Source organism: Eptesicus fuscus, chromosome 6, assembly GCF_027574615.1.
Source record: "Eptesicus fuscus isolate TK198812 chromosome 6, DD_ASM_mEF_20220401, whole genome shotgun sequence".
Lineage (NCBI taxonomy): Eukaryota > Metazoa > Chordata > Mammalia > Chiroptera > Vespertilionidae > Eptesicus > Eptesicus fuscus.
The window spans coordinates 11,776,638-11,789,808 of record NC_072478.1 but is presented as its reverse complement, the minus strand read 5'-3'; the positions used below and the strand labels follow the sequence as shown (position 1 = coordinate 11,789,808).

General features: G+C 37.8%; 1 protein-coding gene across 1 annotated transcript in view; it reads left to right on the top strand.

Moving 5' to 3' along the window:
• Positions 1 to 232: 232 nt before the first annotated feature.
• The window catches only part of ADAM28 (ADAM metallopeptidase domain 28), a gene marked incomplete at its 5' end in the record, with an annotated part of 54,525 nt that continues 41,586 nt past the window's right edge, over positions 233 to 13,171 (top strand). The window contains 5 exons of the mRNA XM_054716799.1: positions 233 to 346; positions 5,582 to 5,658; positions 7,093 to 7,171; positions 8,490 to 8,566; positions 11,270 to 11,462. Of these exons, the coding sequence (XP_054572774.1) occupies positions 233 to 346; positions 5,582 to 5,658; positions 7,093 to 7,171; positions 8,490 to 8,566; positions 11,270 to 11,462 (540 nt within the window). The remainder of the gene's footprint in view (positions 347 to 5,581; positions 5,659 to 7,092; positions 7,172 to 8,489; positions 8,567 to 11,269; positions 11,463 to 13,171) is intronic.

Here is a 13,171-nt window from a genome sequence, read left to right as displayed (position 1 = left end):
TGGGAAAACTTAAAAGAAATATTCTCAGTGGGGAAATATTTAAAGGGATAAGTTAAAGTAAAGATTTGAAAGGAAGAGTGGGTCTCTGATTTTGTGGATCTCTTTTGGTGTCTGCACTTTAATCACTCTCTGACATAACTCAAAGTCTCTGTGGGAGACACCATTCACCAGAAATGCATTAAAGATGACCATTTCCAACCAGCCTATTAGTTCTGATTAATTAAATCTTCTCTTACTTGTTTTAGTAAATACTATAGAACTCCATGGAGTAAAGAAGTATGAAGTGGTTTATCCCAGAAGACTTCATCCACTGTATAAACGAGAGGTCAAGAAGCCACATCAACAGGTACAGCTTTTGATTTAACAGAGACAAAAAAATCTTGAATTTATATATATATATACATATACATATATATGTATATATATATATATATGTATATGTATATATACACACAAAATACACATACAATATATAAATGCACATGGTGTACATAGAAATATATATTATATTTAATATAGAAATACATATACACATATGTACACATTTGTATTTGATTTTTTGACCTGTTATACTTATTAATCTTTAAAATAATGTAATATTCTACCTTATTTTTCAGATTAAGGTTTTGACGGTTAAATTAAACTGTCCAAGGTCACAGAGAGAGGAAAATTTAACATTCTTATGGTAATATATAATTTATTCTGTGTACTTAGAAAGAAATTTGATATAATTTATTATCTCTCTATTTATACACACACATATAAACAAAATCATGAACTTTAAAACTTATGTAGAAAATAAAGTATTGTGGATAAATGCACGCATATATGCATACCAAGATTAATTACCTTAATTAAACATGACATTTACCTCTGTCCCTTCTGAAAAATCAGCTATTAAAGTCTGTATAATTCTTACTAATTAATGAAATGACACATTCTCAGTCAAAAGAGGAAAGCTAAAACATAATGATTCGTTCAACAATAATTTTCTAATTCCCTACACCTGGAACTCTTTTGTGGGGAGTCAGGAAAGTCCAGATATATGAGACATAAATAATAACTTGCACCATCCATTGTGAGATGGAGGCTCATATTTCCCACCTGGATCATGCCAGATACCTTTCTTCACTGAATATTTGGAGAACAATTTGAGTACGTGTCCAGTGTTTTTCATCACAGTTGTATAGCGAGTTCCTCATAACTACGAAAATAAATTTAAGCTTCCGAATAATCTATCTTGATGAAAAACCATAAAGTAGTTATTGGCACATACTAGATGTTCAACCAATTTGTTAAATGATTGAGTAGATGAATGCAATGCACTTGATATTTACTGCAAATACATATTTATCTAGTCAGCTGTTCTGTTAACTGGAGGTATGAACCTATGGTTTCCTGTTCCCTAGAAAAAGTGCAAAGGATGTGAATTCAGAGGGCTTGTTGGTGTTCATGTCTTAGCTTTGTTAATTCTCCCTGTGTAAACTTAGGCACACAGGAACTTCAAATTCTTTGTGTGAAAAGTGAGATAACAACAGTAGTGCTTATCTCATATGGCTATTTTGAGGTGATTACACAAAAATCAAAGCAGGATGCAATAATTAACTTCCTGTTCAAGTTTATGCTATGATGCTATCCTATGTAACCTATCATATTCTACTTTTTATGACCAACTTTTAAGGCATTTTATACTTAATTCTATGGCTTATTAAGCCATTTTGTTGTCTTCCAGCTTCTCAGCATAACTTCCTTTTTAGCCTTTCTTAAAAATATGCTTGCGTAACTTGTATGCCCTTTCTTATGGAGTTCTTGAATTAAAGTTTTTAAATTAAAATTTTAACTTCTCACCTGAGGATATGCTTAAAACGAGGGAGAGAGGGAGGAAAGGAGAGAGAAATGGAGAGAGAGAGAGAGAGAGAGAGAGAAGACAAAGCTCCCCAACCAGGTATCAAACCCATTCAATTCCATATGCTGACCTGGAATTGAACCAGTTGAACCAGTAACCTTTCAGTGCATGGAACTATGCTCAACCAACTAAGCCTCTCTGGCCAGGCCATCTTACATTCTTTGTAATAGTTAGGTCCCTTTTCTAAAGTCATGCTTTAGTCATGGTCAATGTTATACCATTTGGCTCTGGATTTTTTTTTTTCCTGTCGATTTTATTTTAGTGGTGATGTGTGTAGTGTGTGTGTTTCTATGAGAATGTATGTATTTGTCTTCTGGTTTGAAACTGCCCAGGTCAGCAAGAAAAGTGTTTTCTATGTCTTTGGCATGTCTCTGTCCCTCTTTCACTCTCATCTCTTAGTCCCTGTCCTACAGATTTAGTAAATAAAAATACAGGCTACTCACTTAAATGTGAATGTCAGATAAACCATTAATGCTTTTTTACATAAATATTCTGCATGATATGGAGCATTCTGATACTGAAACATTATTCACTGTTTATCTGGCATCCTAATTTCACTGGTGTCCTGTATTTTATCTGGCAATCATGCCATGTGGCTTTTAGTATCTCCCTGTGAACATCTAGAAACATACCAAGGGCTGGGATTCCAGCCCTTGTCCCCTCTACAAATATAAGACCCCATACTGCTGCATGTCTGCTATTTCAATTCTGCCCTATTGGGGTTGTTGATTTCTGCCATATCACACTTGTCTACCAAACATGTCTAGAAAAGCTGGTGGCATCCTGTCTGCCACACAGCAGGCATATTCTTTTCCCTAACATAGAGAATATTCTCTTTTGCTCAAGTACAGATTATGACTAATAAAAATACTGCCATTGATATAAGCCAAGGTCTTGGAGGTTATTCTTGTGGATTCTGTGTTGAGACTATTGGTCTTTCTTGTGCAAAGAACTAATGAGCAGTTAATTGAAACATCCAGGATCCATAATGTATGTGACCAAGGGGATCTCTGCATCCCGTCGATGCCCCCTAGGTCTCAGCTAACTTAACCATGTCTCAGGGCCTCAGAAGAGGAGGACTCTTGTACTTATTATTATACAGCTGTGTCCTCTACTGGACCAGAGACTCAGGCACCAGTGTTACCTGTCAGCTGTGCCCAAAGCTTGGCTCCATTTTCCTAAGTTTGTCATGACTGACTATGTGACTTACAATTTGAGTTGGAATAAAATAATCCTTTGAAAACTTTCTGGAGGGGCCACTACACATCAGGATAGAACCTTGAATGTTTTATTCATGATTATAGATTATATTCATGATTGTATTTTATATACACAGCATAGGGAAACTAAATAAGTATTTGAATAAATGAACAAGTGAATAAGTAGACAGGTGGACAAATGAATAAAGGAGTATAACTGGAGTACATTGCCCAAACAGCTGCATAAACATTTACTCAACAAATAGTTAACCAAAGTCCCTGATGTTGGGAACTTACATTCAAAAGGTGGTCACTATTCTTCCTAGAATTCAGTCTCCAGCTCACACACTTCCCCAGAGGCCAAAACTGTCTTGCTTTTGGCTCATGCCATAAAATAAAATATCTGGCAGCATAATGCTTCCTCTTATTAGGAACAATTTTAGGCCTTAGCTAGGTCCACCAGAGTTTGTAAAAGTCTCAGATTTTCTGTATGTTGTGGCAAGGCTTGAATTAAGATCTTCCCTGGAACTCGTAGGGTTTCTTTTGCTAGTTCATGTGTGCCCATGGACACCATCTTGATCTCATAGATCTACACATCTGCTCATATTTTGTATCATCCAGGACTATGGCCTTCTTAGTCCACACTCTAAACTATAGCCATGACATTTCTTTTCTGGAGAAAATTTACTCACATACACATCTGTGACCAACTAAACTTATTCAATAGACTTCACATCATTTCCTTCTATTGGATGCTCTCCAAATCAAGGTGCATTTTTCCTCTCCTAACCCTTAGTTTAGAACCCAGATAGAACACAAATTGGGCACATTTCCTATTAGCAGGCATTGCCCTTCACTGTGGACTTGTATTTGAGAAGTACAGTTATAACCTCACCCATTGCACCCTCTTTCATACAGACTCTTGTTTTCTTCCCTGTTGTTTCCTTTCATCCATAATCTATATGCTAGTGTCAGCTAAAACTCCATTCCAAAAGAAATGATTATTTTCTAAAACAGCCTTGAAATAATGTTTTACGTGAAGATTCACTAAAACTCTATTGCTAATAAAAGCAGATATCTGGAAGGCTCTTCTGATTAGAAGCTCATATATTGTGTCCTCCTAATATTTTTATTCTGTGTGGCCTTTCTAACCAGTGGTTAGAGCAATTCCCCATGGATTTTATTTTTTATCCTCAGGATTTTTCCCACCTCCTGTTCTTTATGAAAATGAACTAAATTACAGCAGCCTCACAACATTTAGGCCCACAGTATAGGATATTTATAGTCATGTGCTTTTGACCCCAGGAAAGACATCAATAATTGATTATTAATAAGAAATATGGGCCAAAATATCTGACCTTGGCAATGATAAATCTCTGCATGATATCCCTGACCTGATGGGTCTAATTCACTATTGTTCCTTGATGAGCTCTGGTACTATTGTGGCCGGGAGAGAGAAGAGAAAAGAGAGAAGAAAAGTTGGCTTAGGTGAAACAGCAGTGGGAAGAGCACTCAGTCCATCATAAGTGGTTCTCAATCACATGTCATCGCCATTTTTAGATGTCTTTAATAGCAATGTCTTGGCACTTCCCAGTGAAGTTTTAGGTGTTGTGTGTAACCATGACTAGTAACCTAGTTTTATACAACAAATCCAAAACTCAATACCCAATGTGATCTTTAAAGTACCCTGTATAGTCCTCTATAGTTCTTTCCATATACATAAATTGAAACAAGACAGTTTTCCTAATCCACAAGGTTTACTTGAGGTGATATTTTTCTCTTTCTGAATACTTGAGACTATGTTTTCTTCCTGGTGGCTTCTTCCTGCCCCTAGGGTACATATTCTTATTATTTTTGCCCATATTCTGACCTCCGCTTAGCCTTAAGAAGATCTCACACTAAAAATAATCAGTGAGATCCGTAAGGTCTTTGGGTCTGTGTGAAAACTAATCCTTCTCAAATAACTTCCCTACCCTGCTTCACCTGGCTAATTCATACCTCAGCTTATACATTACTTCCTCAGGAAAGCCTTTCCTTCCTTTAAGATGTTAGACATCCCACATTGCGTCCATATTTATATCATTTATCATACGACATAATTCACATTTATTGTCTGTTTTTCTACAAGATTATAAGCTTTCTGACAGCAAGTACCAATTTTTGTTGCTTCGAGTTGAATTTCCAGAACCAAGCTCTATCTTGCAAATAACCAGCACTCAAATAATATTTGTAAAATGCATGAATGGGTAAACGAATGGATGGATGGAGGAAAAGATGGATGGGTATAAAGATCTTTATGTAATTTATCTAGTTAGTTGGCAAAGTTGTTAGATTTGTTAAGAGAGGCAGAAGCAGACATTTGGCATTATATACACTACTGTTAAGGAAAAGCAGGCATTGTTTGCTAATGATTAAACAGATAGTCCTATCAAAATGATTTTTTTAATTACCAGCAAATGTTTTTATATTTTTGCAGGAAAAATATGAAACTGAATTGAAGTATGAAATGACAGTTAACGGAAAAATGGCAGTGCTTTATTTGAAAAAATCCAAGTAAGTGTCTTTCTTCTGATATAATGCTCACCAACAGCAAATTAGCACATGAAAAATATGCTAATTGAGTCTGTTATTACTTATGTCCCATGTAAACCTTCAGCTTTTGCTCTCAGCTGGCCCAAGAGGTTCAATGAATAATTATTCCTACTAAAGTAGTAGGAACACATTGGATAAAACAACAGTTTACTAGTATTTTTATACTTCTAGGAATAAAACAAATTAAACGAGGTACAAGCAGACATAAATTTTATCAGATTCGATGAAATAACTATAGATTTTTAACTCTTTCCTTACACTATTTCATTTTATTATTCTAACACTGAAAGATTAGATTTTGAAACAATCTGTAACCATTTTCACTGGAAAAAAATAAGACATATAAAAGTTAAATAAACTCTAGGGCCAAAGAACCCAGTCAATGGTAAAACTAGAGTTGAGCTCTCCTGATTTCAACACCAATGCCCTTTCTACTCAGCTGCCCACTAACCCATCCATTTCTCTCATATGTTACATTAGGCTCTTACCTCTCCATCCTCTCCATCCAGTTCATCAAAATTCAATGTTTCTTTTTAAATTTCACTGCCTAAGCTCTCACCCAAATCCTGATTATCCTATAAATACACTATTTCAAAAGCAATTTCCTAATTTGTGCTTTCAAGTTCTTTCAATCCCTCAATTGTTCTATATAGGACAGCAAGATAGACAAATAGACTATCCCCTTTTGCAAAAAAAAATCACAACTGTCTGGAGTCTGGAAATTGTGTACTGGAATGGAAGGAATACAGGCTTGGAATTAAGGAGGGCCTAAACATGATTCTATGCCACTTGAACTATTTAATCTCATCTAAACAATAGAGAATAATATTTATTTTGTAGGATTGTTGAAAAGATGATATGAAATGACTCATGTAACAAGTCTAACCCAGTGGCCAGTACAGAGATAGCACTTAATATATATTCATTACTTCCTTTTCTCTTTGCCCTACCTCTTTTAAAAAATATAGGTCAGGCTTATATTTTCTAGAGAATAATTGAAAGAATTTTAAGAAGGCTCAACAGAAATGCTGGGGGGACCCTAACTGCCAAATGCAAGGGAATTTTCAATAAACTTGAACAGTCACTGGTGACTGAAGGGCTAGGTGGAAATGCAGTTATCTTAAACTGGTGAGGAACAGCACTCTTTTCAGCTACTTTTTACTAACTTTCCCCTCAGTTTCATTTCTTCCTCAAGTCTTTCCTCAGACCAGTAAGCAAAGTCAGACAACAAAGCAGGCATTGTTCCCTACTACTCATGAATGCCTGAACTTGTAAGGGGTTAGGACCAGGAGCTCAGGAATTAGAACTTGACTGCACACCCAGTGAAAGCTCTTACTTTGATCACTGAACTTTGTAATTAGCATGAGTAACTATGACTTTTTCCTTTGTCTCCAGGGATCTCTTGGCACCAGGTTACACGGAAACACATTATAATTCCACAGGAAAGGAGGTCACCTCCAGCCCACAGATCATGGTAAGATGGAGTATCCTAGATTTATTGTTAATTGGAGTATGACCCACACATCCAAATGCAGTCATTGCCAAACAAGCAGTGAAAGGGAAGCAGCATGTATAGCATCAGTGCTTTATTTCATAGTAATTTCTTTCTTTTTAAAATATTTTTAATTGATTGTTAGAGAGAGAGGAAGAGAGAGGAAGAGAGATAGAAACATCAATGAGAGAGAAACATCATTGATCAGCTGCCTTCTGCTCGCCCCATTCTGGGGATCCAGCCTGCAACCCTGGCATGTGCCCTGACTGGGGTAGGGGGTCAGGGGGAGGACTGGGTGTCACACTGAGATCTCCAGGTTCCTGGGTCAATGCTCAACCACTGAGCCACACCAGCCAGGCTAGTAGTAATTTCTTGATTGATCCTCCATCATTTGGAGAGCTTGACAAAAACAAAGTCATTCCTTTACAAACACAGTAGCCCTTTCCAGCCTTTAAGGGCTTTGTATAGGAAAGTGGACAGAAGGAGCTCCTTATTTTCATTAGAAGAGTGGGAAATTACATATGATCACCTCTCTAGATCATCTAATTTCTCAAAGTCCAGACTATTTCCTCAATAGTAGAATTATAAAATTCTATGTTGTCTTTAAATAATTTCCATTCTTGACTCTTACTCAGAGAAGAGAACAGTGTGAAGTAACAGGAGTATTTTATCATTGCCAACTTTTCAGAGGTCTGTCTTCTATTGGAAGGCCTTCAGACTTTCTCTTCTATAAAATTATGCAGTGGCACAGGGGTTTACATAGTCCAATACTTCATCTTTCCAAAAGTAGAAAGGTCTACTTGATAGAAACACATACAGATGAAAAAGTTAGCATTGTGCATTTTGCTGATGTAGGCAGAGGGTGCTGTACTAATCCAATTAGTCTGGTGAAACTCTTTAGATAAATCAAGAAATAACACAATTTGAATAAAACATTCATTGGAAAGAACTCCTAGTTGTTAGGAAAAAAATAATGAGCAATCAAAGAAAGAAAGAAATGTCTAATGTTTTGGGAGCTCAGGTTTTAAACATGTATTCAACCTGTTTTCCTTTATCTGCAACACAGACATTTACACCAACATTTAGTTAGCAATCTGTAAGCATTTGGGATCATTAAATATTAAAGATTTCAACAATAAAAAACTTAAAAATGTTTTTACTATTTTTAAGTTGATTGTTATTCAGCATAAAATGACTTTAAAGCATTATAGATCCTATTTCAATATTTTAATTTTAAATGTAGCAGTGGTCTAAAAAACATGCACACTTTCCTTTAAATTCCCTTTTCTCTTTTCTTTAGGATGACTGTTATTATCAAGGACATATTATTAATGCAAAAATTTCTGAAGCTAGCATCAGCACATGTAGGGGTCTACGGTAAGACTTCATGAATAGTTTGTTTGCATCTTTGATGAATGGGTGTGTATGTGTGTTTAATAAGCCCAAATAAATGGGGGACATCTGTAATAGTGCCAACAATTATATATATATACACTAGAGGCTCAGCGCACGAAATTCGTGTATGTGTACAGTCCTAGGCTTAACCTGTGGTCAGGGCCATCATCCCCGGCTGCCCACAGCCAGCCCCACCCCCCACCTCCAACCACCCCCTGTTCTCCATTTGCCATTGGGTGATAAGAGCCTGCTGGCCTGGGGGGAGAAACTGAGAGGTCAGCCGTTCTGCCTGCTTGCCACCCCTACCCCCTGCCACCACCCACTCCAGTTCCCTGTTCACCATTGGGTAATCAGAGCCTGACGGCCAGGGGAAGGGACCAAGAGGTCAGCCGTTCCTGCCTGCTCACCAGCCCCGCCCCCACTGCGGGTTGCCTTCTGTGTGTGGGGTGACTGGTGGGGCTGGGGCCTTGGCCTGACACCACCCATGTCCCCCGCCACCCATCTCCAGTTCCCTGTTTGCCATCGGGCTATCGGAGCCTGCTGGCTGGGATAAGGGACCGAGAGGTGGTCAGTGTGCCTCATAGTGACTGGTCGAGCGGTCATTCTGGTCGTTATACCATTAGGGTCAATTTGCATATTATCCTTTTATTATTTAGGATATATATACATATATATGTATATTATAGGGAAATATGAATTCTAGGGGCTAAAAATTTTGAAGTTTGATGGAAATGTGGCCCCTGTTGATAGTAGTTTATAAATTAAAAACCTGAATTGCTTTCTGAGTTGCTTTTCTTTGATTGGTTGCTTGCTTTCAAAATATAGGTTTTGAGTCCCAATTTTAAAGTTTGAACCTTTAGGAAATGAGAGCTCTTTTTCACCTTCTCTCTTTACTCTAAAATCTCTAGTTTGTCCTATCCATGCTTGTCCATTTGTTTCTCTGTACTAAGGACTACCCATGTGTCTGTCAATAATAAGATATCCAGACTTCTGGTACCCAGACTTGAATATCTAATTTTTTCCTTCTTATCTCCATATATCTTCCATATTTGGATATCTTAATGAAGTCTTAATGAAGCTAATGATTTTCTCTAAAATCTGGTATTTTTCCAGTGTTCCTTATCTCAATAAATAATCAACCAACTACTTGCCCTATCCAGAAATCTAGGTTCTTGATGACTTATTGCCTTTCAACTACCTATTTTAATCCATTATCAAGCCTTATTGATTATATGTTCTAAATATTTTCTGAGATTATTCACTACATTCTCTCTCTACTGCCACATTATGCAGACCAATGCAATCAATCCCCAAATTTATCTCTCCACGTCATTTCTTACTCTTCCAATTCTATCTACACTAATAAAAGAGAAACATGCAAATTGACCATCACTCCGCTACACCCACCAGCCAATCAGGAGTGAGTATGCAAATTAACCCAACCTAGATGGTGGCGGCCATGGAGCTGGAGTGAGCAGGAGGCTTGGGTTGCCCACCGTGATGGAGGAAGCCAAGCTTCCCACCTGCCCTGGCTGGCCTTGGCCTCCACTCAAGGCTACAAAGTTTCAATTATAGAAGATAAATAAATCCCAGATACCTGTGTTCAGCCAACCCTGGCCTCCACTCAAGGAGGCACTGAAAAAAAAAAAAGAAAGAAAGAAAGGAGGGGCTGGGAGCTTGGGTCGCTGGGGGGTGTGGCCAGCCTGCAAACAGCCCTCAGCCCCTCACCCAGGCTGGCCACACCCCCATGGCCCGATCCCTGTAAACCGGCAGTTGAACATCCCTCGAGGGGTCCCAGATTGGAGAGGGTGCAGGCTGTGCTGAGGAACAACTCCGAATTTCATGCACTGGGCCTCTAGTTTATAATAAATCCATTTGCCCTATTGTATGTTCTTGTGTTTTTCTTCTTGGAAATTATCTGTTGTAATTATGTACATTACATATATGTCATATAATCATATATATTTGTGGGCCAAATGTAATTATTTAATCAACATCTATCTTCTTCATTTGAATATAAGCTCTATGAGAGGAGAGACCATGACTCTCCTTTCTACCACCTGCCTTTAATCCAATGCTTAATGAATAAGGTCTCTAAATATGGTCCAATGAATCTTAGCTTGGGGCTTCAGCAGAGAGAATTAAGATGAAATTGGCATTATTCATTGATCATATGCTTTGCATATTATCTCCTTCAATTTTTATAACCATTCTTTTGTATGTATTATTATTCTCATTTTACAGAGAAAATGAAGCTATGTGAGTTTAATTATTTTCCCATGGTATCACCACTAATCAGTGATAGGCCCAGAGTTTTAACCCTTATCTATAAGACTAGAAAATCTCTTTCATTTTCAGCATTTTCAGCATACCTAAGAACAGACAAGGAAAGGGAATTGGAAGAACACTGGACCAAGAGTCAGGAACTTTTATTCTAGTGCCAGCTCTGACTTAGGTTAGCTATATGACATTGCAGGGGCCATTTCTACCCAATAGGTTCCATTTCCTCATAGAGAAAATGTGCCTAAATAATTTCTGAGGGGATCGTCAGCTGTAATGTTACACTGTGTTCTACTGCTATGAGCTTAAAATGTTTTGGCAATAGTAACTTTTTGGAGTCTCTAAGTCTGTCACACTAAAATGCAGGAATGTTTTTTAAGGAGCCTGGACTCTCATGTTTTTTAGGGGCTACTTCAGTCAGGGAGAGGAAAGGTACTTCATTGAACCTTTAAGCTCTACAAATCAGGATGAACAGGAGCATGCACTCTTCAAGCAGGATCCCGATGAAAAGGAGGCTAACAGCACCTGTGGGATGGATGACATATCATGGGCACATACATCTCGGCGGAATGTGACCCCACCTGCCACCAGTCTGCTCGTATGCATACCTCTATTTTTTATTTGGGACACTCTCATGTATTCTGTCCTGTCTGCCCTGGGTTCTAGTCTTAGCAACTGTACATTGCTGAAACTTTACAATCATTTTTGAAACTAATAGGTTATAGAGACATTAAAACCTTATTTTACATTGATTTATTTAATAAGTACTTATGATCAACTAGGAGCAGGCAACCTTCACAATACTCTAACATACAACAGTGTAAAGTATTATTATTACTTTGAGGTAAAATATCCTGCGGTCTTCATGAATGAACTCATTCAACCAATCTTTCTTTAAGTACTGCCATAGGTGCTGAGGATGTAGCAGTGAGGAAAAAGTAAATATAGGATCTGCCCACAGCAGCTTAGAATGTGCTTTCATATATGGAATCCAGCTTTCAGTTACAAAAGATCATCTCTTATAAACATTTAGAGAACCCATAAGCAGTGGGCAGAATTGGTCCAAATAAAATAAAATCTCTGTTGGGTTCAATGTGCTGGATGTTTGAATGCTGCCAGCCAGAAGAACCACTCTTACTTATGTGAATGCTGATCTCCTGGTTTAGCTGGTACAGACCTCTTGTCTCTATCTCAATTCCTTGCTAATCATCTAATCATGTGCATCTAAGCATGTGTAACTATGCTTTCATGACCTCTCTCTCTCTCTCTCTCTCTCTCTCTCTCTCTCTCTCTCTCTCTCTCTCTCTCTCTCTTTTCCTCCTACCTCACCAGTGCTATGCCTACTCAGTTCCTCTCACTGTCATCCTTCCTCTAAATAATGGAGGCCCTCATAAAACTAAATCCTGAGTCTGTCCTATTCCTTACTTTATCTACACATTCTTTCTAGGTAATCTTATCCTGTGCTATTCCTTATTTTATTTAAATAAGAGTTCTGCAGTAATTACTAACAAATATACACCTCTAGCTTTGAACTCTCCTTTAAAGGCCAGACTGTTCTAATTAATGGCTTACTTCATGCATCCATTTGAAGCTCTAATATCACAAACTTAATGTGGTCAAAATAGAACTACTGATTTCCAAACCCCGACAAGACCTGCTTCTCCCTCATTCTCCCCTGTATCAGTACCACCATTTATCATTTGCTCAGGCCCAAATCCAGAAAGCATCCTTGATTCCTGTTTTGTTTATCCCTCTTCATCAGCAAGTGCCTCTACATATTCCAGATCTGTCACTTTGCTTCCTTTTTCCAACTACCACATGGCACCATCCCTCTCACAATAACCATTGCAACAGCTTCTGACTTCCGCACTCTCATTCCTGCTTCAGTAAAAGCCAATCCCCACACAATAGCTGCAATGATTATTTTATTCTGAATCACATCATGTCACTTTTCTGTTTAAAACCCTCTAATGGCTTCTCATTGCATTTAGTACAAAATCTAAAAACAAAACAAAAACTGACTGAGTTACAAACCCATGTATGGCTAGGGCCCCAACGACCTCTCAAATCTCTTCCTATCTTGTACTCCCCATCCACCAGGGATTGCCCCCATTATTTTTCTGACAAACACAAACTTTCTGTGCTTTAACATGCCAGGATCAATTCACCCTGGAGTCTTTTTTGCCCATTTTTTTCTTTGCTGGAATTATTTCTCAATTTATCTTCTCTTGCCTGGCTTCTCATTTTCATGAATGTGTCAGCTTCAGTGCCAGCTTTTTAGGGCTCTTTCTAACCATCTATTCTGAA